At 39.3% G+C, this 26,931-nt stretch overlaps 2 protein-coding genes across 7 annotated transcripts in view; one reads left to right on the forward strand and one right to left on the reverse strand.

Moving 5' to 3' along the window:
- The window catches only part of sema4gb (sema domain, immunoglobulin domain (Ig), transmembrane domain (TM) and short cytoplasmic domain, (semaphorin) 4Gb), a 27,567-nt gene extending 12,718 nt beyond the window's left edge, over window positions 1–14,849 (reverse strand). For 2 of the 3 annotated variants that reach the window (XM_088323157.1, XM_088323159.1), the window contains exons 1-2: window positions 14,384–14,849; window positions 13,178–13,320 (exon numbers count right to left, since the gene is read on the reverse strand). In XM_088323157.1, the coding sequence (XP_088179283.1) occupies window positions 13,178–13,295 (118 nt within the window). In that variant the 5' untranslated portion in view covers window positions 13,296–13,320; window positions 14,384–14,849. The remainder of the gene's footprint in view (window positions 1–13,177; window positions 13,321–14,383) is intronic. The other variant, XM_088323158.1, reaches the window with a different exon arrangement.
- Window positions 3,187–25,848, forward strand: slc68a1a (solute carrier family 68 member 1a). 4 transcript variants are annotated; one of them, XM_088323162.1, is made up of 10 exons: window positions 3,187–3,349; window positions 14,848–14,901; window positions 18,328–18,560; window positions 18,619–18,698; window positions 19,881–20,330; window positions 20,400–20,520; window positions 20,599–20,695; window positions 22,355–22,526; window positions 22,599–22,792; window positions 25,234–25,848. In XM_088323162.1, the coding sequence occupies exons 1-10, from the start codon at window positions 3,307–3,309 to the stop codon at window positions 25,476–25,478; spliced, it is 1,689 nt and encodes a 562-aa protein (XP_088179288.1). In that variant the 5' UTR covers window positions 3,187–3,306; the 3' UTR covers window positions 25,479–25,848. The 4 variants fall into 4 exon arrangements, with proteins under 4 accessions (XP_088179288.1, XP_088179286.1, XP_088179287.1 ...); XM_088323160.1 differs by having other exon boundaries at window positions 19,881–20,520; XM_088323161.1 differs by lacking the exons at window positions 3,187–3,349; window positions 14,848–14,901 and adding exons at window positions 15,728–15,924; window positions 17,742–17,823 and having other exon boundaries at window positions 19,881–20,520.
- Window positions 25,849–26,931: the final 1,083 nt, after the last annotated feature.

The raw sequence follows: 26,931 nt of genomic DNA on the forward strand, positions 1-26,931 counted from the left end.
GAGCTTTGACTTTGGGGAAATGAAAAAAACATTGCCTTGAATTTGAACTCAGTTAAGTGGAGGAAAAAATTTCATGGAAAAAAGCAAAGACATGTGCCAAGGCTTAGAGAGTATTTTGACAAAACAGCTTTAACGTTCATATTCTGATGTTTAATATACATATTTCTAATCTTGTCATGATTACTTATGTGACTCAGCTGTGCCCGCTCATTTGGCGACAACCGCCACGGGTTCTGATTGGCTCCCTGTCACTATTTGAAACCAGTCCTGTCTGTCCCCTGTTGTCAGTCCGTCTGCAAACCTCAGTGTATACGAGGCAAGCCTTTTTCGAGCCTGACTCCCACCTGTCCCGTTTTTGCTCCTGTCTGTCTCCGGCTACGACTCGTTTTTGACCCTGACCACTCTTGGCTCTCCCAGTCCCGGCTACCGACCAGTTTTTCCGTCCCTGAGACCGCCATCGCTCACTATGAAAGATCCACTTCCGTGTTCAGATCACAATCCGAGTACGAGAGCGACTTGCTTCCCGCGTCCAGTGAGCATCGGATCGCGGGCGCTGCTCTTCCTTTTTCTTTCAATAAAATTGTGAGAAAATGTTACACGATTGGGTCTACCCTGTGCGCAGGGTAAACATTAGGCCGGCCATTTTGTGCCACTGGCTGAAAATGACACGCACTTGGTCAGGCGACAACCAATCACAGCTCGGCTTTAGAAAATATAATTGAAGCACAGTTGGGTGTTGAGCCAATAGGAGACCAAATTGCCAACAATACGGATAAGTTAAAGCTACACTTTGCTACCTAAAGGAACATTGTTTATTATTTAGCTCCCCCTAGTGATTAAAAAAAGATTCATTGGAAAAAAACCATTGATTCTAATAATAAGCAAAACTACATTAACTATCATATAAGCGTGCATTATTTTTAAAAACGAGTAGAAATTAGTGGAAACTTCTCATCTAGAGGAAGCTGAAATAATTGTTGGCCATCTTCCTGTTACGGGTACCCAAAGAAAACAAAGTTTCTGAAAAGCTTGGCAAAAAATAGAAGAAATATTGGTGATTTGGTCATTTTGAATTCAGCCGTAGTTTGTATTCTTCCGTGTCCTTTTTACCACTTGTTTTCGGTTGGACGACACAATACCGTGACATCTAGTGGTCAATAAAATACACACAGTCCCTTTAAATGGAATTTCAAAAATAGAACATTAATCTGAATGTTGTGTTCAGTTAACTACAGTATTTGGTTTTAGTAAAATCAATTGAATTCAATTTTATTGGTTGATCAATTGATTACATTTTAACAAATTAATTTAAAAAGATAGAAGTACGGCGGCACGGCAGCTGAGAGGTTAGCAGGTCCTCGGCACAGTTCGGAGGTCATGGGTTCAAATCTAGCTACCAGCCTTCCTGTGCGGAGTTTGAATGTTCTCTCCGTGCTTTTCCTCGTGGCACTCCGGTTTCCTCCCACAATCCAAAAACATGCATTCCAGGTTAATTGTCCGATTGTAGTTGTCCCTAGGCGTGAATGAGCGAGTGATTTATCTGTCTCTGTATGCCCTGCAACTGGCTGGCGACCAATTCAGAGTGTCCCCTGCCCATTGCCCGAAGATAGCTGGGATGGGCTCCAGCACCCCCCATGACCCTCGAGAAGATAATCGGGACAGATGATGGATGAATTAATTCATTTGAATTTAAATTAATGTAATTAATTAGTTAAAATTTAGCGAAAGGGATTCTCGAATTTTAAAACATACAAAATTTGAGAAGATAGTATATGTTGTTTGCATATCATCTATATACAGTGAAAAAAATAAGCATTTGAATACCCTGCTATTTTGCTATTTTGCCCACTTATAAATCGTGGAGTGGTCTGAAATTTTTATTGTAAGAGAGGTAAACTAAAAAATAAAAAAAAACTAGAAATCACAATGCATGATTTTTAACAAATTATTTGAGTGATAAAGTTGCAAATAAGTATTTGAACACCTGGGAGAATTAATGTTAATATTTGGTACAGAACCCTTTGTTTGTTACTACAGAGGTCAAACATTTCCTGTAGTTTTTCACCAGGTTTGCACACAAGAGGGATCTTGGCCCACTCCTCCACACAGATCTTCTCTAGATCAGTTCAGGTTTCTGAGCTGTCGCTGAGAAACACGGAGTGTCCAAAGATTTTCGATTGGGTTTAGGTCTGAAGACTGGCTGGGCCATGCTAGAACCTTGTTATGGTTCTTACGGATCCACTCCTTGGTTTTCCTGGCTGTGTGCTTCGATTCGTTTTCATTTTGCAAGACCTATCCACAACCCATCTTCAATAATATGACTGAGGAGAAAAAGGTTATTCCCCCAAATCTCACAATACTGTGCACTCGTCCTGTCCCGTATGCAGAAAAATGGCCCCAAAGCATGATGCTACCACCCCAATGCTTCAGAGAAGGGATGGTGTTATTTGGATTGTACTCTTCATTATTCTTCCTCCAAATACGCTAAGTGGCATTATGACCAAAAAGTTCTATTTTGGTCTCATTTGACCACGAAACTTACTCCCATGACTCCGCTGTATCATCCAAATGGTCGTATGCAAACATAAGACGGGCCTTGACATGTGCTGGTTTTAGCAGGAGAATCTTTCGTGCCATGCATTATTTCAAACCATGACGTCTTAGTGTATTACCTACAGTAACCTTGGAAACGGTGGTAAATGCTCTTTTCAGGTCATTGACCAACACCTGTCGTGTAGTTCCGGGCTGATTCCTCACCTTTCTTGGACTCAGTGAGACCCCACGAGGTGATATCTTGCATGGGGCTCCACTCCGATTGAGATTGACTGTCAGGTTTAGCTTCTTCCATTTTCTAATGATCCCTCCAACAGTGGACCTTTTTTTCATCAACCTGGTTGGCAATTGCTCCGTAGCCCTATCTAGCCTTGTGGAGGTGTACAATTTTGTCTCTGGTATCTTTGGAAAGCTTTTGGTCTTCGCCATGTTACAAGTTAAGGTCTTTCTAATTATATAGGGTGGACAGGTGTCTTTATGCAGCAAACGACCTCAAACAGGTGCATCTGATTCAGGATGATACATAGAGGGCAGGTGGACCTCTAATGGGCGCACTAACAGGTCTTTTAGGATCAGAATTCTAGAATCTAGATCAGGGGTGGCCAACCCGGTCCTCAAGAGCCGCATGTCCTGCATGTTTTTGGAGTTTCTCTGTTCAAATACAGGTGATCCCAATCACCTGGGTCATTATCAAGCTCCCGCACAGCTTGCAAACAATCTTAAAATTTGCATCACCTGAGAAACCTCCAAAACATGCAGGACATGCGGCTCTTGAGGACCGGGTTGGCCACCCCTGATCTAGATGATACACAGGTGTTCAAATACTTATTTGCAGCTGTATCACACAAATAAATTGTTACAAAAATCATGCATGGTGATTTCTGGATTTTTCTTTTTAGTTTATCTCTTTCACAGTGGACATACACCTACGATGAAAATTTCAGACCCCTCCATGATTTTTTAAGTGGGAGAAATAGCAAAATAGCACGGTGTTCAAATACTTATTTGCTTCACTGTATATGTCGTTTTCTGGGACGATGCATTATGAAGACAGTCTGTCTCGTCTTTGACTTCCTGAGCTCTCATGTGAAGCACACCAGAATACTAGCAAGCCACTCTATTGGTTTACATGTTAACTAGACGGAAAGATTATGAGTATTTTAAACCAAGTTTTGGGAAATTTTGTTGAAAATGCCTCGGCGTTGTGTTCGTAGATAGGTGCAGCAATGGTACAAGGAAGGCGAGCAACTAAGATGGGGTGAACTGGCAAACATAACACGGTTGTCGGCAGCTAAAAAGGGCTGACCGGGACAGGTCGGCAGAAAAACAGGTGGGTGGCCGACCAAAATTCTTGCAGTAAGCAGCTAGGATAACGGTGAGCAGACGACAAAAAAACCTACCAGCAACAAACACAAACCCAGCCCGGAAAAAAAAAATAAACAAGGCAGGCAAGCCAGCGAACCAACTGCTAACAGGGTTAACCAAACAAAACTGAAATTGGAAAAAAGGGTCTTTTGAACCCCTCTAATCAATGAACTTATTATTTGAATTTAATGTATTTCTAAAGCAGAATAAACTAAACTAATAGATTCAATGATCGACTGATTAATACAATTGTATTAATTAAGCGAATTATATATTTATATTCTAGGAATTCATCAAGTTAAATAATCAGATCAATTAATCACATTTAAACGAAAATATCAAAATAATTACTTCATTTAAATCAATATAATAATTTCACGCTTTCTAATCAGGAATCCACTCGACCATTTGTTTCCAAACAAAAAGACGAAACAGCTGCGTCTTTTTGAAGGTATCATGGCAAACGCCGCCGGCTGGAAGTAAGATTGGGCACGCGAGCTAAGCTACGTCACTTTCCCGGCGGCTCTGTTGACACAAACTGTTATGCAAACACGACAGCAGCGGCCAAGGGCAGCCCGCGTGAGTCATCCTAACAGAAAATAAAGAGAAATCTACAGAAAATAGAGGCCGCGTGATGTAACAAGGCTGATGTATACGATGAGAGAAATGGGTCCCCGATACGAGAAAGTAACCTTGGTTGTGTTTGTGTGGAATTCTCAGTCAAAATAAGAAAGGTATTATGAGATGCTGCAAACGGCCACAACGTTATAAAATTTGCCTGGTAATAATTTCACCTAAAAAATACAACTGAAAAGGCCTGTCCAATGGAGTGTCGAACACAATAAAGACTCAACAGAGGCTGTAGGCCCTACAGTGTAGGGTCTTTTGTGTATTTTGTTAGGTGACCACTTATTTGTTACTTTGTTTCTGATTTTGTTATTAAACACCAAACTTTTTTGAGCACCATCGCCTCTGTTCCTACTTCACTTGGGTCCACCCGTAAAACAAAAACCACTTGGATAGAACTTTCCAGGCAACTTAAGTGATTTATAAAAACATTCAGTGTACAATTAGAAAATAAAATCGCCTCCTTTTTCCCAACCCAACAACCATACATTATCTGCACCGCTTATCCTCGGTAGTGCGGCGGGGGTGCTGCAGCCCATCCCAGCTATCTTTGGGCAGGGGGCAGGAGACACCCTAACAGGTTGCCAGCCAGTCGCAGCGCACACAGAGACAGACAACACACTCGCTAAGTCACACCTAGGGACGATTTGGCCCGGTCAATTAACCTGAAATGCCGCTTTTTGGAATATGGGAGGAAACCGGAGTGCTGGGGAGAACATGCAAACTCTGCACAGGAAGGCTGGTAGCTTGGTTCAAACCCATGACCTCAGAACTGTGCCGTGGACGTGCTAACGACGCTGCAGTGCCGCACACCTAACAACCAAGAACTCCAAATACAAAGACACACACTGGTTAAAATAAAATAAAAACAAAATGAATAATGATAAAAAAAGAATTAAACCCACAAAAAAATAAAAAAAATATTGACTATATGTAACCTTAATTTCATGTTCTTGTATCATTTATTTAGGCTTTATTTTGTATTTGATCTAAACAATAATCAAAATAAAACATATTAAAATATTTTATAAAATATGAGTTTACCGTATACATAATTTAAGAAATTGTGATGAATGTTCATTGCTCATTTCAAACTTATCTTTTAAAAATTCAGAATTTGTTTTTTGTCACCAAAATTGAAAATTGGAAAAGATATCGACCAGGATTAAACACAGAAAAAGTGTTAATAAGAAATGTCCTAAAGAGCTAAGGAAGACCTCCATTTTTATTTTAAACTGATGTCTCTGGAGACAGCACGGCGGCGCAGTGGTTAGTGCGTGTGCGCCACAGTTCTAAGGTCTTGGGAACCTTCTGTGTGGGTTCAAATCCAGCTACCGGACTTACTGTGCGGAGTTTGTATGTTCTCCCTGTGCTTGCGTGGGTTTCCAAAAGACATGCATTTCAGGTGGTTTGGCCGGTCCAAATTGTCCCTAGGTGTGAATGAGCGAGTGAGTTGTCTGCGATTGGCTGGCAACCAGTTCAGGGTGTCCCCTGCCCACTGCCCGATGATTGCTGGGATGGGCTCCAGCACCCCCCACTGATAAGCGGTGGAGCTGATGGGATGGGATGGGATGTTTCTGGATATGTTTGGACATTTCTAAGATTAAAAAAAAAAGTTTTAAAAAGATACAGCCCACAAAAAGCAAGATTAAACGCAACACACATGTCAATCATGATTAGACCCACAAAAATGTCTCCAGAAGCCTAAAAACGACAGGACGCCCTACAGTTTGATTTTTCTAGATCAGTTTGGACATTTCCAAGGATCTTTTGATCCCCGCCATATTGGAGTCTATATATTTTTGTGGGGGAAGGGGGTCTCTAAAGGACACTAAGGACAGGTGCGGCACCAAAACGACAACAATCTTAATTTACGTACTTTTTTTTCTACTATGTGTTAAGTGAGCCAGGACAAAAAGCCGGTTTGTGGCCCGCAGGCTGTAGCTTGCTCACCCTGATCTAGATAATCCTAAGACTTATGTGTGTTGCCTTGACTTGGACGCACGTAAAACGACGCCAGGGACAAACAGCGCAAGCGAGACTGACTGGTTCTCCTTGGGGAAGACAGCCACACATTTTCATCCAAAGAGTATATAAGGACAGGAGAAGACTTTTACGTAAGACTTAAGTCCATGCAAATGTGCTGTGATGTATCGGCTTGGAATTTAGCACCAATACATCTTTCAGAAATGCATTTTTTAAGGCGAGGAGGACCTTGGAGGCTGCTTCCAAAAATACATTCCCTAGTGAGAAACATGGATTTTGGCAGGCTTGTCTCATTGGTTTATTTTAGGGGTGGTGAGGATCGTTTTAAGGGTCGTTTGGATCTTTTAAATAATCCGACCTAGAAGCTGGTTTGGTGGATCAACACCAAATTTGATTCATGATTGGACCCAAAGGAAAGTGTGGAAAAAAAAGGCTTTGGCCATTTTTACTGGAAAAAGATGAGCTTTTGCCCTGTGGATTTATCTTTTATTATGTTTGTAATCTATTAATTTGTTTATTTTTATGATTCACATTATGAGCAATAAACAATAAACATCAGAGACCATAATTCCCAATAAGAGCTAAAACAAAAGAGAAAACAATATAGTGTATCCTATGTGTAGATTAAAGGTATATTTGTATTTTTTTTCTCGACTCTTGCATGTATATTGTAGACCTATAGTACATGAAGTGTATCAGCTTTTATGGTATACTGTATGGATATTTTCAATGCAAACTACAAGTTCAAACTAATGTGAGGAACTTCAAGCGAAAGAACAAAGTTCAGCCTGGTGTCAAGAAATCGCGAGACCAATGCCTCAAAAAAAAACCGAACAAACTTAGAGAATTGGCTGATAACACTTAAATGTGCGATCAGGTGGCAAGCAGAAAACTGAAGTTGTGGTTTCCTGTTGATCTGTACAACGCCTAAAAAAAGGTTTAAAACTCTTGCTTCAAAATGTCATTGAGGGACTACTGCTAAAATTGTCCAAATGAAGACTTGTATTGTGGTGGTCTCCAGAATATAATCTCCCAATAAAAAATTCTCGAGAAGCAGTTCATCACCAGCCTCTTAATTTACCAACATTCTCCTCACCCCAAGTTAAACACACACGCGAAGCACAAGATCAGAATTCACGATCCTTCTTCATTATGTACCAGAGCCGTTTCCCCTAGTGGGAGGTGGCTAGAGTCAAGAACACACTTACATTCTTGACTCTTTCTGGGAGATTGAATACATAAAAGGGGATTCCCAGGCCCCTCGCTCAACCCAACCGATGTGCCACAACATCTATCGTTCGGAGTCATTAGGTGAGCAAACCCTCCAATTCCAACCCTCAATGACGAGTGCCAAGCAGGGAGGCAATGGGTACCAATGTTGCAAGTATGACCAGGCTCAAAACAGCGACCGCTCTTATTTTGGTAGAAGGCTGCTGCTAATGTTTATACACTATTTTTCATTGTACTGTTCTCCTTTGCACTTACAAATTAGACCAATCCACCAGCACTAACTTGTTAATTTTGGCTACCCTAATATTCTCATTATCTTATTTTTCTCTTGAAAGTCTTTTATGACATGTCTGTCCTGGAGTGGCTAATCTCACTGTTAACAATGCAGTGTTGAGTAATGACAATGAAAACAATTTAAACTTGTCACGACCAGCACACACGGTAGACCCAATTGGGTAACGTTTTCTCACAATTTTATTGAAAGAAAGAGGAATGGCTGCGCCCATGATCCGGTGTTCGCTGGACGCGGGAAGCAAGTCGCGGGAAGCAAGTCGCGGGAAGCAAGTCGCTCTTGCACTCGGACTGTGATCCGAACGCGGAAGTGGATCTTCCATAGCGAGCGATGGCGGTGTCAGGGACGGGAAAACTGGTCGGTAGCCAGGACTGGGAGAGCAAAGTGGGGTCGGGGTCGAAAACGAGTCGTAAGCCAAGATGGGAGAGTAGACATAGTCGGGATCAAAAATGGGTCGTAAGCCGGGAAAGGAGAGCAGACGTGGTCGGGATGAAAACAGGTCGTAGCCGGAGATAAATAGGAGCAAAAATGGGACAGGCGGGAGTCAGGGTCGAAAAAGGCTTGCCTTGAATAAACAGAGGTTCGCAGACGGACTGACAACAGGGGATTGACAGGACTGGGTTTAAATAGGGAGCCAATCAGAACCTGCAGCGGTTGGCGCCAAATGAGCGGGCACAGGTATTTCACATCGGTAATCGTGACAAAACTGCGATTGTAATTCTATGAATTAAACTAATCAAACATTTAGCCATCTTCTCATTTATTCTAACTTCATAACATACAAACACCAATTATACTTTGTAATTTTTCAGAGAGGATAAAAAATAAATATCTTGTGGAAGCATTTTTAAACTTATTATCGTCTTTTGATGTTAAATTACCCAATGCTAAAACTACGATGAACTAAAAAAAGGCGCTAAAATCCAAAGTATTTAGTTCATGACTGGAAGTAGCATTTTTCAGTGCTTATTACGAATCAAAATAGAGTTATGTTCTGTAAAAAAATAGGTTATTTAAAGATTTAATATTGTGCGTATTTTGTGTAAGAATTTAAGTCACGATTTTCGCTCTTTTTTCCACAACCTGCACTTACAGTTCCTCGAAATCATGTCTGGTGAGTTTCATTAATATTTCAAACGTGCATTACTTCCGGTCTGCTACTGGAGGCAAAGCAGGTCAGATTTGTTGTTCATGGAGTAAGGCAGGAGAGCGCGGGTTGACCATTGGTACAAAGTAGGGATATTTATATTCTATTTCAATACGCCTTTGTACAAACAACAGCAAGAAAATTTATTTGAATTAAATGAAACTAATTGGCAAATATTTTTGTGGAAAAATCCCACTGTCATATTAGTATCTCCAGCAATACATTTTAGATACCGATAAATCAAAAATTGATATCATTACTGTCTGCTTCATAAAAAATTCACGGACTTTTCAATATTTACTTGGACATTGTGATCTTATATCAAACCAACATATCCTGCTTTGTTTTGACTTAACATTTTTCACATAGATATTCTAACCACATGCGACTGACTACATTCCTAACGTCTTTGTTCTTTTATGTTTAGTTCTGTTAGTTTCCGTTTTAACAATACGTAGTTCAATCCACATGTGACTACAGTCCCTTCGTCCTCGTGCATTCATGTTTTGGTCAATAAGAGGTAGTTACCCTTCCAACTTATCCTGTGTTGTCTTTCTTCCATGTTTTTGTTCTGTTCGAGTTATTGTTCCAGTATATCCCACGTTGTCGTTCTTCATTTTTCCTTAATGTTCATTTAGTTAGTAGTTGTTTCAACATGACCAGAATCGTCTTTTTTGCTCGTTATGTTCAATAAGAGCTAGTTAGTGTCCCAACGTATCCTTTGTTGTTATTTCATGTTTTTGTCCAGTAAGAATCCAAACATATCCAGTAGATTTTTCTTCCATGTTTTTGTGTGTTAGAGCTGGTTGGTGTTGGAACATTATGTATTTTCCTTCCACGAGTGAGTGTGTTGCTTGCATCCTCTTTTCTTCAGTGTATTGTTAGAACCAGTTGGTATTTCACCATACCCAGTGTCTTCCTTTCATGTTTTCTTCATTTAGATTTAGCAGTATTTCAACATTATGTAGCAAGAATGCATAGTCAAGCTGGTTCCAGCAGCTTTGATGTCGTTGAATTACGAAAATCCATGTAAAATTTGTTGTTCGGTTTCTCTTACATTATTTGATTCCTTTTCTGAAAAATGAATCCAGTTTTAATTCTTCTTCTTCTTCTATTCTATAATCATCTTATTTCGTGTCTACATTTATCTGATATTTTTTTTTATAAACAAGACATGAGTATTGCTTATGTTCCTTACATTATTTCATGTAGAATGTGTGCCTTGGGACTGGCTGGCAACCAGTTCAAGGTGTCCCCTGCCCAATGCCTGAAGACAGCTGGGATGTTGAATATGTAATTCTTTAGCGCTCATAATTATCACTCAGGCCAGCTTTTAAACCCGGACATCTATTTCTGGCACAGTTGTATTAAATGATGGAAGATGTGGACCTTTGTCAAAAGTCATTAACCACCGAAGCTCCTTTAGCAGCAGTCTTTTTTTTATTTTATACGATTTGTCTCTGGCCGTGACAAACGCGGCGGCCCGTACTTGCTCTCCCACTCCAGTGGGCCATCTGTCAAGAAAAATCAGGCAGCGTAGCACGTCCGCCCACGATGACGATAGCAAAGATGAAAAGGCGTTTCTTAAACGTGAAGCGACACATGTGACCGCTGGCCAGGCAAGGGGGCAGAGCTTGTAGTACATCGGGCGCTTCCCCCGCAGCATCAATAAAAGTGCTCTCGCTCAGAAAGTGGGTCAAGGACGACCTCTCAAAGAGTTGAGAGCGCCCACATTTGTGAAAATCGGACAAAAGGTTTTTGGACTTAAGTGGCGCGGTCTGACGAGACATTATGCAAGACTTTGATAAAACATTCATATTTCTGTCAGTCCAAACATATGTATCTTTAATTGTGAATGCGTAATTGATATTCATATTTTAAAAAAAAGAGTAATAATGAATTGTATTCGTTCACCACCAGATAACCTAGTTTTTTATACTGTCCCTTTGAGAAACACAGATTCAATTTTATTTCATTTCTTATTAATGTCATACATGTTCTTTGACTTGGAATGCATAATAAGTGTTTACATAAAATAAGTAAAATTAATTAGTTTCACAATAGATGGCCAACATTTTGATACTTTCGCTTTAGGGTCACTGATTACTTTTTTTCCCAAGTATTTTTTCATTATTTGGGACATACAGGTTCTTTGATTGGGAAGGTATATTTAAGATTTACATTAAAAAATAATAATACATCATTATTTGGTTTGCACAAGTTGGCTTGGATTGTTTATACTGTCCCTTTAAGAAACACTGACTTTTTTTTAATCATTTAAAAAAATATATTTAGTACATAAAGGTTCTTTCATTGGGGAAAATAAAGAACCACAATAAAAAAAAATTTAAAATTATCATGATTACTCATTGCACTCACCTGTGCCCGTTCCTTTGGCGCCAGCTGCTGCTAGTTGCCTGATTGATTGATTTATACCCAGCACTCCACTCACTCCTTGTCAATCCGTCAGCGAACATCAGCATACGCAAGGCAAACACTTTGACTCTGGCTCCCGTCGGTCCCGTTTTCATCCGTATACCACTCGTCTGTTCCAGATTCCCTGTTTATCTCCGGCTATTGATCGTTCTTTCCTTTTGACCACGGTCTGATCTCCCGCTCCGACTAACGACCCGTTTTTGACCACCGACCACGCTCTGATCTCCCGCTCCGGCTACTGACCCGTTTTTGACCACCGACCACGCTCTGATCCCTCGCTACGGCTATCGACCCGCTTTGCCCATTTGACCACGCTCCGATCTCCCGCCCCGGGAAATCCACTTCTGCATTCCGATTACGCTCCGATCCCGTGAGCGGCTTGCTTCCCTCGTCCAGCGAGCACCGGATCACAGGTGTTTGTTTCCTCAATATCCCAATAAACGTTTGAGTAAATGTTACGCGCTTGGGTCAACCATTTGTTCTGGCCCTGACATTGGTATGCCACTAAATATAATTATTATTCCCTGACTTTCAGGAACAATGATTTACTCCATTTATTTTAATAAATACAAATTGTATTTTATCATACATAGAAAATAGATACATCCATCCTTCCATTATCTGCACCGCTTATCCTCAGTAGGGCCGCGGGAGTGCTGGAGCCAATCCCAGCCATCCTTGGGCAGTGGGCAGGGGACACCCTGAACTGGTTGCCAGCCAGTTGCCAGCCAGTCACACCTAGGGACGATTTGAACCAGCCAATTAACCTGACATGTTTTTAAAATGTGGGTGGAAACTGGAGTGCCCGGTGGAAATCCACGCAAGCACGGGGAGAACATGCAAACTCCACACGGGAAGGTTCGATCTCATGACCTCAGAACTGTGCCGCGGACGCACTAACCACTCATCCGCCGTGCTGCCAAGAAATCCATTAAAAATACAAATACAGTATGGGAGCGTCGTCACCTTCTATAATGAAAATGAGAAACGCTGCCCTAAGACTAAATCTTCAATTCCTTTCCTATCAACAAAACCCAAGAATATCTAACGAGTTTTTCACTCTTTTTGTGGTCATGGTGCCTCTTGAGTATTATAATACGCCAACTTTGCAAGTAATCCCAGGGGAACTTGACTTTGAAATCGGGGATACTGAAAGTGACTACTACGCATCTGTGTCCCGTTCTCATGTTAGTGAACGTGCCGCGACGTCGCTGCCCTGTTTCTTGCTGCCCTTCTCTAATAATACTCATCCCAAGGGGATGACACCGGGGAGGATGATAGGAGATCAGGGAAGGGGTGGAGTTTCCCTTCTTCGCTGCAGCTCTGCCGCAGTGATGGAGGGAAAAGGTGAGCCGGGGCAACGGGAGATCGTGATGGGGGGGTGGGGGGATAGAATAGACTTATTCAGCAGTATGCGCAGACACAATCGCTCAATGTTTTTTCGAGCGTCGTGATGTAGGACAGGACTTGGGAGACTATAAACTGTACTTGGTCGTTCAGCCACTAAGTGTGTGTGTTTTTTTTCTCTTTTTTAAACTCACCCTTAAGGAACACTGTCGTCCTCGGGGTGACGTCCACCTCCGGAGAAGCGCTAAAGGGGAAGGCCCTCAATAGGGACGGCAGGACGAGTAGGAAGAAGAAACACATCCAAGTTTGCATCTTGAAGGACTGTCTCCCACGTCTGCTACACGTGATCACAAAAAAGTTTTTGTTTCTCAGTGAGGACTTGTTTTGATTAAATGCGGGACATGTTACAAATATCTACTGGTAAATATAATAAGAGGAGGGCACAGTGCTGATCAGCCTCAATTTACAGTATGCCTGATAGTGCAAAGTCATTGTACTACCGAAATAGAAATAAGATAAATAATGAATCACTGATAATTTTACACAATTCTAAAGCAAAACATTTGGAAATTGAAAAATATCTATCTCTCGGGGTGGAATATCAAGTCCTTGTCATGTTGGTATCTGATATCAGTATTGATGGCCATATACATCATATATATATATATATATATATATAATCTTATATACAAGAGCAGCTTGCAGCTCAAGAGCCGCTTGTACACAAAAGCAGATGTTTATTGATATTCTTGGTGTTTATTGGGAGTTTTTTCGACAAGAGACCCAGCTAAAGACACTTGCAGAGGCCTAAACTACAACTGTGTAAATTGTCATCAAGATCAGCTCCGCCTTTTGGGAGCCTATAAGTCACATACAAACACACACAAATCAGGACGTATAACGTAGTTTAGATTAGATTAAATATTTTTTTGTTAGACTAGATGGTTTGAGTTAGATTATACTATATTCAGATTTAGATGAGATTAGCTCCACTTTCTAACAAGAGGTTGAATATGGACTGGCAGTCTGGAAAACTGGAAGTTCCTAAATTCGCCAGGCCACCTCCAACTGGCGTGCAGGCACTCCAGTACAATGACTTGAAATATATATATATATATATATATATATATATATATATAAAACACGTCCTCCTTTGTCTCTGAGGCCTTACAAAGCGAAAATTGTACAGCTGTCTCATTTGCACCCCTTTGTAACTGTGAGGTCATAACAAATTAACACCAAAAACATGTGGGCGCTTGTTAACAAACAATCCCCTGGACCACTTTGTCCTACCAAGTGAGAATACATTATAAAAACAACTTTAGTTGACGCATGGTATCTACTACATCTACATGCATTCGGGTATTTGCACATAAAATATGAAAAAGAGCAACACTCACCTGCCGTATGCACCTGCACGCAGACACGGAGGAGCGAGCTCCCGTTGTAAGTCTGCTCGATGTTCTTTGCTCGGTTGAGTTGCTCTCCTCACTGTGACTCCTCCCTCTCATGCACGAACATCCCTTGGCCAGCACCGACACACAGAATTGTCCATGTTGGGCGATGCATGTTATCGTTTTTTAACAAATACAGTACTGTACATAAAATTAAGCAACGGCTGTATGCAAAGGCAATCGTTTAAATACAGCATTTCTAAAACAAGACTGACACAAACAATCCCTACTGTTTACTTTTCGGTTGACATGTTTTCCAAAATAAATATTTTTCATCAAACGCGGAAAAGTTGACATTATAGAAGAGTTTAATTGCTTTTCACTTCGCAACGAATTAAAACTACACTATCCAGAATGCCTAGTGGGGTCTTAAATTGAATAGCCCTGTGGTTTTCGTCGTGGTCTTGAAACCCTATTTGATATGTGCCTTTCTTTTGATGGCAAAGAAAAAATGCTATTATGGTGTACGTGAGTTTAAAAAGACACGTTTTAAGATAAGAATTTATGGCAAATCTGTTTTAATGTTGAGGAACGGTGAATTTGAAAGCTGAGAAGTAAAGTGCGTGTCCTGTTGGAGAAACAGAGAAACAACAACGACTACTTTTTCTTTTTAAAGGGACAGTTAATTAGCCCCTGCTGGTGGTGAAAACATTCAAAAAACTAAAACAACATTCATTTAAACGATAACCAAAAATATAATAATTATCATATAAACATGCGTTTTTTAAATACGTGGTGATCAAGAAGTTAGCATTTATTTGACATAAGATGATCCTCACCTAGAGGGAGCTGACGAGTTCGGCTGACATCTTGCTATTCTCAAGACTACGATCAAAATTTGTGCTTTTTTTCTTTTTTTCTTTTGCTCATAGATCTACTTTTCTTTCTTTTCGTTCCTTCTGTATTTCCTTTTTCCTTTTTTCCTTTTAGTTTTTTCATATATCTTGTCTCCCTTTTCCCCTTTTACCCCTTTTCTTTTTTTCTTTCTTGGCTAATAACTAGTCGAAAAAATGGAAGAAATGTGTTTTGGTTACTTTGAATCTCTGCAGTTTATAGTCTTTTTGTGCTTTTTAGCATCCTTTTTGGTTGTACGATACGTGTAGTGGTAAAATGTTACACACTACCTTTACAAAATCGTTTGGTTTGCGTAATTGGGGATAAAATAAAATGTTCCTGATAATATTTTTGTCCTTAACATATATATTTTTAGCAAGGTTAACTGAATGAATACCGCAACACTGACACTATCTTTCCGCTTGAGGCCGCTGTTGTCTAGTTCAGCAAATCTCCATCCCCCATCGCAAATCCCGAGCAGTAGTCCTGGCGACGAGACGCCCTGTTGCGGTTGACATGAACTGGACACCCGCCCTCCCTGCCGGTTCTCAAGAACTCGGCTTCAGGCCTTTTCAAGACGATAAATCAAAAAAATACTTTCGAATATAATCCTTCTTGAAGCTCTGTTAGATGAGCACTGTCACGTCTTTGTCGTAAGTATATTGAGTTTTATTGGATTATTTTATCCACTTCCGGTTTAGCTGCTAGTGTGCTATCATGGCTAACTATCACCAACCTAACATTAACCGTTCCTCTTTTTTCACTTTATCTTATAATTGAATAAATCTTGATTTACTTTTTACTGAATAGACAAGTTCTAAGTAATGATAGTCTGTTTAGTTAGCTACGTTTAAAGATTTGTAGAACTAGCCTAGCATTGACGTCACATATGCTAACCTGGAAAACGCCAACAGGTGAAAAATGTCAATAATATGGACACTACACATCACATGCACAGTTCTTTTCGTGAATCTGTCAATGGAATGTGTCTGAATCAAGCGCTTCCAACCCTTCTCAATCTGAAAGCTACATTTTGTTACTAATTAGCGCAAAGGGCTCCCAGTTGGATATGCACTTCTAAAATAACCTCTCGTGTTGTTACAATGTTGTAACTATGTTATTACCAGGTTACATTTTGAAAGTATGGTTAAATATACTTATTAAACTACTGAAAACTAATTTTACTAGTAGATTTCATTTAATTTCAATGACCCAACACTCTTGAGCTGTTAGTAGAACAGGTCCGCGGGCACTCCAATTGTCCTTATAAGGCAGTGTTTTTCAACCAGTGCGCCGGGGCACACTAGTGTGCCTTGAGACCTTGTCTAGGAAATTGCCCAATTTTATTATTTTATTCTTGTTTTATTAGTATTTAAATATAACATAGCTTTTTGCCATTAATCATCCAACTGTAACATTCGTCCTCACCGGTAGGTGGCAGCATGAACATGAAACAGAACAGGTACAAATATATTAATCAACAGAAAATAATGAAATAAATGTAATAAAGTAAAAATCATAATTTAAATATCTTGATAATCTCCCCCAAAAGAATGAAAACAATGTTAGAATGTATTAAATCATGTTTTGTATTATTCGAAAATCATTTTAACTAATTTTTTGTTTGTTTTCTAAAGAGAGTCAAGTCATGTTTATTTGTGACGCCCTTAATCGCATAGAGTCTCAAAGGGCTGCACAGACCACAGATTATTGCAAACCACAGACTATTATGACACCATCCCCTGATCTAAAACCTACATGAGGGCAAGGAAAAACTCAAAAACCTCAACATGAGGAAACCAGCTTAAAATATTGCTAAACTTGAAAACAGATGGAACTTGTAATAAAATCCCAAATCACAGAAAGTTATTAACCAGAATGAATAAATTGGTTTACCTCCTGACCCACGGTGACCACAAATGATGATAAACATGTTAATGTTAACTGTACAATACTTTGTTTACACAGCCCTTTACAACAGTCAGTGTACCAAAGTGCTTATACCTATACTGTCATTTTGGCAACATGATAATTTAAGTACAAAATCAACAACATGAAACTGGTACTGTCAATTCATCTTTAAACATTTTCTAAGTACGGTGTGCCTCAATTTTTTTTCATGAAAATAAGTGTGCCTTGTGTCAAAAAAGGTTAAAAAACACTGTTATAAGGCACGGCCCACGGTCTTAATTAATTGTGATTGTGTAATACAGTATTGTTCTTTTCCTGGACAGGCTTTCAGATCAGTGGGTGGCTCTAACAAAGTTGAGGCTGATAAATAACTGATTCTCCAGCGATATTGCATAAACGATTTCCTTTGTGTGTACTGTACACCATATTTTTCTTAGCAGCTTGATGCACCTTGGTGATGGGTCTGACTGGCATTGTGGTCACTCTGTTACTCATTTCCCTCCTGACAGTTTATTTGATGAGTGGTTGACAAGTTTGCTTCCTTTTGTGATCTTGTTAGTGCATGTCTACCAAACCTGCTCATCGAGGCCCCATTAGAGAGCTCTCCGACTCCCAGCATGTCATTGCCGTTTCTGGTTCTAGTAAGTTATGTTGATACGGTCCACGGTGATTAATCAGGGACCATCGTCAGTTGTCCTTGGTGGATTTCCTGTCAGCTCTGGATCCAGGTCACCTAAGGTTTTAACTTGAATTATTTGTAGGCGTGAACACAATGAAGGTCAATCAAGTTGCCAGATAGTTGAATACAAATGTATCATAATAGGAGGCATATCACTGGGTGATTAAGTTGGTACTTGTTGCAAAGAGGTAAATACTTTGCTGAAGTTACTTTGCCTCCCCTGGAAAGCTTTGAGGAAAATGGTCAACTGAGGTATTTATTACAGTAGATAAAGGTTTGGAGGTTAATTGCAGAACATTTTTTGAAGTACATGTATTATTTCCTTCACTATTAGGCCACTTATATTGAAAATTGACCGCTAAAGTTTTAATGAACATCAATAATTTATCATTAATTCTGCGTATTTCAATCAGGGAAACTCAGCAAAGAACGTTAATTGACTGAACAAACATCTTTTTCTATGCAGGCTATGAAAAAGCGGCGACCGGCCAGGGTTTGAGGAAAGGAGGGGGCAAAGGGAAAATGGGCCGGAGCCCGTCAGACTGTTGGCACGGCGGTATTGTTATCATTCCCACTGCGGTGCTCTACGGCTCTTTGGCCCTCTTCACATCCGTCCTTCACAATGTCTTCCTGCTGTACTACGTGGAAACCTTTGTGTCCGTCTACAAGATCGACAAAGTCTCATTTTGGCTGGGAGAAGTGAGTGAGGATTTGATGAAAGCTTTGTTCTGTTTTCTGAGGAAATGTCTCATTCCAGACAGTGTTCCTGCTGTGGAACAGTCTCAACGATCCCCTCTTTGGTTGGCTGAGTGATCGCAGCTTCCTTAGCTCTCCTCAGTGAGTACAGTAGCATCCCAAGATACAACATTTATCCTCTCTGATGTGGGGAATGCAAAGTGAAATTGCTGTATGGCATGGGGATTGAAACCCCCAGTACCTTAGGTTCAAACGATAAAATAAGAAATTAACATATAGTAATTACTACTTATATATAATGTGGATGAATAAAGTATCTATCTATCTATCTATCTATCTATCTATCTATCTATCTATCTATCTATCTATCTATCTATCTATCTATCTATCTATCTATCTATCTATCTATCTATCTATCTATCTATCTATCTATCTATCTATCTAATATATGTGCATATGTTTGAATAAATATACATGTAACGGAAAAATGAAATTATATATATATATATATATATATATATATATAATTCACACGGAAGGTATATATATATATATATATATATATATATATATATATATACCTTCCGTGTGAATTAACTTAACCTGTTAATGTGAGTTAGTTGACACCAAAAGCGGATTATCAATTGAACTGTTATTAAACTTTTATTTTGCGAGGGTTTTCATGGCCTTAAAAGATATATATGTTTTTGCTTTAATTGCCTCCTTATTTCTAGTAATAGTCCCAATTGGCAAATAGTTACACCCATGCAGCTTAGCAAGGCTAGCAATCCTGGTGCCTTCTTCGTATTTTTTGAATATAGCAAGATCTGTTTCCAGTGTTATTGTGTTTTCGCTTCTCTCCTTTAGCATCACTGTAAGGCTCGCGACATAAAGCGAACAAATACAGTTAAAAAAAATACACAATCCATTGTTGTATAGCAGACAAGCAAAAAACTTTATGAAGCACACTGAACAGATAAAGGAGAAAGGCATTGTAGAGAGGTAGTCCAGCCAATAGCATGGTTCTATTTTCATAATCCTGTGACGCAAACCAACAGCAGACTAGCATTTTATATGATGACGACCAATAGCAGACAGTCATCTCAAAGACTTAACTCTTTATAAACACGCAAAGTTTGTATTTTAAGTTTTTGGCTCGCAAAATAATTTGTCCTCGATGTTATGTAGTGAGGAAAAGGCCGTAAAGAAGGGGCGAAATACATGTTTTTCCACACTGTAAAATAATAATTTCATAAGGTGGGATTGTTGCATCCTGGGGTCTACTGTATCACATGCAACAATGACAATGTGATTTTTTTGCAGGAATGGCGATCAGGTGACCTCCCCGGAGGTGGTCCTTAAGCGTCTTCATGCGCTCTCATCCAGCGGGCCGCTCTTTGCCTTGTCCTTCCTGGCCTTCTGGGTGGCATGGGCCAGGCCGGGTCTGCAGTTCCTGGTGTGCCTGTGCCTCTATGACAGCTTCCTGACCATGGTGGACCTCCACCACAGCGCCCTCATGGCCGACCTCGCCGTGTCAGCTGCCGATCGCACGCGCCTGAATTTCCACTGCTCGCTTTTCAGCGCCTTTGGCTCCTTCTCAGTCTTTTTGTCATACTCTTTCTGGGATAAGGAAGACTTCTACGCCTTTCGCGTATTCTGCGTGACCCTCGCTGCCTTCTCTATTATGGGATTCTTCATCGTCTCGCGGTTTCTAAAGCGGCGCTTCCAAAAAGAAGTGCGCCCTAGATTGGATGAAGCCCACGCACTGAAAGAGTATGTTTTTATAAGAAAAAATGTGTCCCACATTTCTCTTAGATTAATTTTATCTTGCTGTATTTCAAGGCTCAGTATTGGCCACGTCCCTTTCACCTCACCAGACCGACCTGTCACTGTCTGGCAATACCTCAGGCAGCTCTCCAGACACAGGAACTTTGTGTGGTTTGTCTCCATGAACCTTCTACAGGTGATCCTCAGCACCCATTTTAAATTATATTAAGGTATTAAAGGAAGTAAGAATTTTGTGTTTGTGTGTTGAGTGCAGGTGTTTCACTGCCACTTCAACAACAACTTTTTCCCTCTCTTCTTGGAGCACCTATTATCGGACAACATCTCCGCCTCCACGGGCTCCATCCTTCTCGGTAAAAACTTGTTTGAAAAAAAAAAAATCTCTGAATAACGTGGCTGATTGCATTGCTAACACTAGTAATTAGGGTTGATGACGTGGTGGCTAGCAATAGCATCTAATGTCAAAAATTTTAATAGTTAATGACAGATTTGCTTGTTTGGGGTCTTTTTTCTTGTTATAACCCTGATTTGTTTTCCTTTTTAAACTATATTTTTATGTTTTTTGTTTTTTAAGGAATTTTTCAATGTCAATATTTAAAACTTTATCATTCTAAGCATTATTTTTTTCAGACAATTTTAAGCATATTTCTCTAGTAAAAATACATTTTTTATAGAACAAGGGTGGTTAAACTATGGCCCGCCATATGAAAATGGTCAAAATGTAATGAAAATATCTACAATTCTAAATAAAGTACTACCAATTATAAATTCTACTACAGAAGTTCTACAAAATGACTTGAAAACTAATTTTAAAATTTAGCGCTTAATAACTGGGACCTAATATATTATTCTGCTTTAATTCTGAAAAGAAAAAATACTATAAAAATACCAGTACAGTATTCCTATGATACAAAAATACTACTTTAGAAATATTGCAACAGAAATACTACAAGAATACCACTACACTAAAACTATAATCCAAAAATACTACTAATAAAAAATAACAATAGAAATACTACAAAAATATTACCCAGAAATATTACTACAGAAATACTACAAAAATGCAACTACAGTAATACTACAAAAATATATCAGTTAAACTACAAAGATTCTACTATTGAAGGACTACAGAAATACTACAAAAATACAACTAAAGTAATACTACAAAACTAAGTATCAAATTTAGCGCTTAAAATAGGGACCTAATACATTATTTTGCTTTAATTGTGAGTGTTTCAAAATCTTTTTCATGAAACTAATCCTTTGAAAGGGACAATGTGTAATAATTAGTGTCTCGTGGTACAAAAAAACATTGATTTGAATAGTGGACAAAAATACAACTATTCCAGTGTAATTTTTCGTAAATATTCATAGGACGAGAAATTTGTATCTCTTTTACATAGCTGAATCCATAGCTAGTAGTCACCGCCATGTTTGCCTGGCATCTTCCTGCTACTCTGAGCTTGGCTCTGGTTTTCGTTCGCATTGGATAAAGAGGTGCCATCTAGTGGTCAAATATTACACAATGTATTTTTAAAAACAAATATAAAGAAATATAACATGTATATGTCTGTATGTATATTTATTCATCAATGAAAAAAAAATGGAATGGTCTCTAGGATAAGTCCCATGGCCACATTTCTTTTAATACAATGCTTCTCCAAATAGTTGTCCACCCATGTTACAGACAATTGTATTTTTCTTCTTTACCAAAGATTTAAAAAAATAATACAACTAAACCAGGGGTGGCCAACCCGGTCCTCAAGAGCCGCATGTCCTGCATGTTTTGGAGGTTTCTCAGGTGATGCAAATTTTAAGATTGTTTGCAAGCTGTGCGGGAGCTTGATAATGACCCAGGTGATTGGGATCACCTGTATTTGAACAGAGAAACTCCAAAAACATGCAGGACATGCCACCCCTGAACTAGACCATTTTGCTTATGTTTAGCATTATTTGTCTGATTTTACTAGAAAGTTAAAAAATGTGTTGACAATTTGTTGATGTTTTCTCAGGCATCTCTTACGTGGCGCCACATCTCAACAACTTGTATTTCCTGACATTGTGCCAGCGCCACGGGGTCTACCAGGTCATCCGCTGGCTCTTCATTCTCAAGCTGGCACTGAGTATTGCCATGCTGTTGGCCGGCGCTGACCGCATCTATTTGCTGTGCATCTTCATTGCCAGGTGCGTTCTGTGTATTTACTGACTCATTCTTGTATGATTTTGGTAAAAAAAAATCTGGTCTCGCTCCACCAGCAACCGAGTGTTTACGGAGGGAACCTGCAAGCTGCTGAAGCTGGTCATTTCTGACCTGGTGGACGAAGACTTTGTGGTCAACCAGCGAAAGCAGCCGGCATCGGCACTGCTCTTTGGCATGGTGGCCCTGGTCACAAAGCCCGGGCAGACGTTGGCACCCCTCATCGGCACCTGGTTGCTGTGCGCCTACACAGGTAAAGCGCACCATCAATGGGTGGGGTCATTTAGTGGTTGGCAATTAAATCATTAAGTCGGCAACATTTTGAAGGTGAGAGCCACTTTTTTGTTACTGATTAGCGCAAAGGGTTAACATTTTGATGTGCATTTCTAAAATAACACACAATCATGCCATCACTATGTTATTACTATGCTATGTATTGTCAGGATATAATTTTCTGTAGAATTAAAATGGGCTAAAATATCTGCCTTATATTAAAACACTGAGTGATTCACAGATATAAATTAGAAGCATATTTTTTAAAGTGTTCTGGAAAATCGATTTTTCATTTGCCCCACCAAACAAAAATGGTCAAAATATAATGAAAATATACTGTATATACTAGTAAATAAAGCACTGCGAGTAAAAAAAAGATTTTGGTTCCAGCTTTGTCCCTATTGTCCCTTTCTTGTGTCTACAACAAAAAGTCTACTATAAAATTACTAAAAAAAAAAATTACCCAAAAAAATTAATATTAAATTAGGTGCTTAAAACAGGGTCGAACATGCATTATTTTCCTTTCATTATAAATAGAAAAAAGTACTATAGAAATACTACTGCAGTTATACGATAATATAAAACTACTACAGAAATATTACAACTGAAATACAACTACAGTAATATTCCCCCCAAAAAAACAAAAATACTAGAAAAATAGTACGATGGTAACACTAGAAAATATACACCAAAAAAAACCTACAATACCATCATTGCCGAAGTCCGGTGAATCTCTAAAGAGCTGGATGACGCTGTACACTAAAAAACAACAGAGACCAGATGATGAAGGTGTCAGATCACGAGCCCTTTGAGACTCTTTGTGATTAAGGGCTATACAAATAAACATGACTTGACTTGACTTACCCCTTCGTTTACCGACACTCAAAATTTTGTGGTGTGTCACTCGATTGTAACTATCTAGTTACAAATTTTTGTAAATACTCACATTAAAACTGCTTAAAAACAGCCATGTAATAAAATAAATAGAAGAAAACGTGAGTACCAACTGGTAAAGCAGTGAACCTTTCATTTTTCTTCAGATCTTGCAAGCTCTTAAGATCTTGCAAACTAAGCTGAGACAGTCCATATCCATGTTTCCTTTAAACCACTCGAAGACTTCCTTTTTTTTCCTAAACCTTCAATTTTGCCTTATTGAATGTTGGCTGCGTCCTCCTCCCCACTATCTTGCCGGAACAGCTCCTCCTCTTCGTCTCTGAACTCTGATGGTGACACAAAGAGAATGCTTGGAGCCCGCATGCGCACTGGGTTCCCCAGTAGTTTTTAAGCTAAAACTAGTTTGTTTACGTTCGGGAAACTCTGGGAGCCGAGCTTGCTGCATTTTTGACTTAGTATCCTGAAACGCCTTTGTAACAAGAGGCAATATTTTTCCGTTTAGGTACTTCCTAACCTGAAACTTTCGTATGTAGAGACATTCGTTGGTAGAGGTATCACTGTACAGCAAAAATAATTTTACAAATAAAAAAAAACTAAATTTAACATTCCTTTGCTGTAAATTCTGTGTTAACGTTTGCACCACAAATTTTGTTGTTCCGGTATAAGCCACGCCCCCTCCCAACACCCTACCTACCATTTGCTACTGGTGACACACAACCAAATATGCTCATACAAACTAACCCCCTTATTTCAATTTTATTTCATAGTTGTAAATACCGTTTTGGATGCGAGTATACACTGTAGGGAGAATATCAGAATACCAGTAAGGATGAATTGCACGCCTATGTACTACGTGCTTGAATCAGTGCCACTGTAAATGTATTCAGTTGAATTTTGTGTGTACATATTAACACTACCATCCTTCTTAGGTTCTGTAAACGGGGTTGTGTTGCTGGCAGATTGAGGATTGTTTAATGCTTAGTGTAAGAACGAGTAATCCTCAAAAATGAAAGACATTGAAATTCAAGATTTGCTTATGAAAAGTTGGGGAGTAACGCAGCATATTATAACTACAGATGAGTTACAAAATAATATTATTGTAATTACGCGTTATGGTATTTGTCACAGAGAAAATTAACTGCGTTCTGGGAACGTGTTACTCCAACACTGCAGGTGCGCTTTTTTCACGAGCCACTGAGTTGTTTTTAGGGGGCTACCTGCTGCTGTAACCACTGACATAATGTGACTTCAAGTCAAGTCAAGTTTATTTGTATAGCCCTTAATCACAAGGAATCTCAAAGGGCTACATAGACCACAGATTTTTGCAAACCACAGACTATTATGAAACCATCCCCTGATCTAAAACTTACATGAGGGCAAGGACAAATTCAAAAACCTCAACATGAAGAAAATAAAGAAACCAAAGTGACCAAACTGGACCCTTTTTTCCTCATTTTAGATCAATTGGTGTACAAGTTTAAATTTGTCTCTGACCGATCAGCACAGTGACAATGTCGTATTCCGCAGGCTACGATATTTTCCAAAGGGAACCCGAGAAAGACCTGGCCTTGGACTCGCCATCGGGCGTGGGCTCACAGCCTCCGTTGCGTCTGGGCTGCTTCCACTTGCTGGTATTTGTGCCCATCACCTGCGCACTGCTGCAGCTGGCCGCCTGGTCTCGCTTCACACTGCACGGGCGCAAGCTCCAAGGCATCAAGAGCACCAGGCAGGGCACCCAGCTCGGCTACATGGTGGACGTCAAGGCCATATGACGCGGACGGACAGAACCCAGAAACTGTTTTCACGGGGCATATTTGAAATGAATGACTCCTGCCATATATTTTTTATCAACAGAGTATTACTATATTTATAACTATAGAATCAAGAGGACCAATCCACATTCAGTGCCAACCATTTAAAATGTTTCGAACATCAGGGGAAGAGTACAAATCTTTTTGTATTTACATTTTAATTGTATTTAATTTTGTTTGATCGCAGCGTGGAAATTATTGAAAGAGTTAAGTGTTTACATAAAGCGTTGGAAGTTGATATTTTTCTCTGCACCACTGCCATTTTTTGTCAAGTGACCAATTTGTAATTTTATGCGCTTTTACGAATAATAAAAAAATCATGGATCAACAACAGGGCAAGTCTTTACTCTCAAACACTATGCTACACGTCGTGTTTACTTTGATGTCTTTTTAATGGGATATTTCCAGCGCAATGTCTTGCTTCTCCATTTTCGTCTGGAATTTATTTCGAAGTGTGGCGGAATTGAAGATGAGCAGACCGACAACCACCAACAACGAGTCAGAGGATAAGTTATTTTTTCTATTTTAATTATTTCGGTTTGGTAGGCACCTTTCGGAAGAGCTGTTAAGTTGAGTGCTAAATGTAAACTAGCTACTCGTAAACTGTAGTATGGATTAAACGGTTTTTAATTTTGAATTTCGGAGTGTAACTTTCGCGTTTTGCCATGTTTTCTCTTTTTTACAATTAAATTAAATAATAATATACATTTGGGCTAACATCAAAATCACACAAAGTCGTTCGAGAACGCTTTGAACTTGAATGTTTTTTTTATATTCCATTTTTATACTTTGTCGCGAATTTAACACACAGAAAACAAACATGTATTGCAGTACTGTATCCCCTTATGACAAGAATCGAGTGTAACATCGAAATAAGGTAAAGTTTATTTTCAATTTTTTATATTTCAAGAAAATTAATGCTTTCTCAAGTTTGTAGTTTGCACTCAACCTATTGACTATTATCTAGTGTTACACCCGAAAAGATTAAAATGACAAGTTGTTGTCCAAAAGTATCGTAGACTTTTAAGCTGCTTTTTTAAAGAACGGTTATGCTTTCACATGTTTATAATTTCTACTTTCATCACCAACTAACAAGAGTTTCTGCCCAAAGACGTCTAATTTTGTTTACAACGTGAATGTTGGAAAAAACAATAACATATTGTACAAGTTCCCTAAACGACGTTTTAAACGGCGTTTTCCCGGTCCACACAGGTAGAGGTAAACATGACAATTAACATTTTTTTGCATACATTTGGACCAATTTGGGTTGGCTCAAAACATAGTACAATTTTAAACGCTTTTAATTGATCTGATTTAGCCCAACATGTAACGTCCAAAATATAGAGAATTAAAGTCAGCAGTCTCACTTTTTTGCAAGGGTTTGCTTTTCAAAAGTCTTCAAGTTAAACGTTTT

Source organism: Urocampus carinirostris, chromosome 19 (assembly GCF_059441175.1).
Source record: "Urocampus carinirostris isolate Australia breed hairy pipefish chromosome 19, RoL_Ucar_1.0, whole genome shotgun sequence".
NCBI classification, from domain to species: Eukaryota; Metazoa; Chordata; class Actinopteri; order Syngnathiformes; family Syngnathidae; genus Urocampus; species Urocampus carinirostris.

Coding starts and splice junctions, on each gene's coding strand:
- slc68a1a (XM_088323160.1), top strand. CDS start 3,307: ATGCAGGACATGCGGCTCTTGAGGACCGGGTTGGCCACCCCTG. Junction 14,902..18,327: donor AGAAAAAATGCTATTATGGT/GTACGTGAGTTT, acceptor TTTTCTATGCAG/GCTATGAAAAAGCGGCGACC. Junction 20,696..22,354: donor CACGGGCTCCATCCTTCTCG/GTAAAAACTTGT, acceptor ATGTTTTCTCAG/GCATCTCTTACGTGGCGCCA.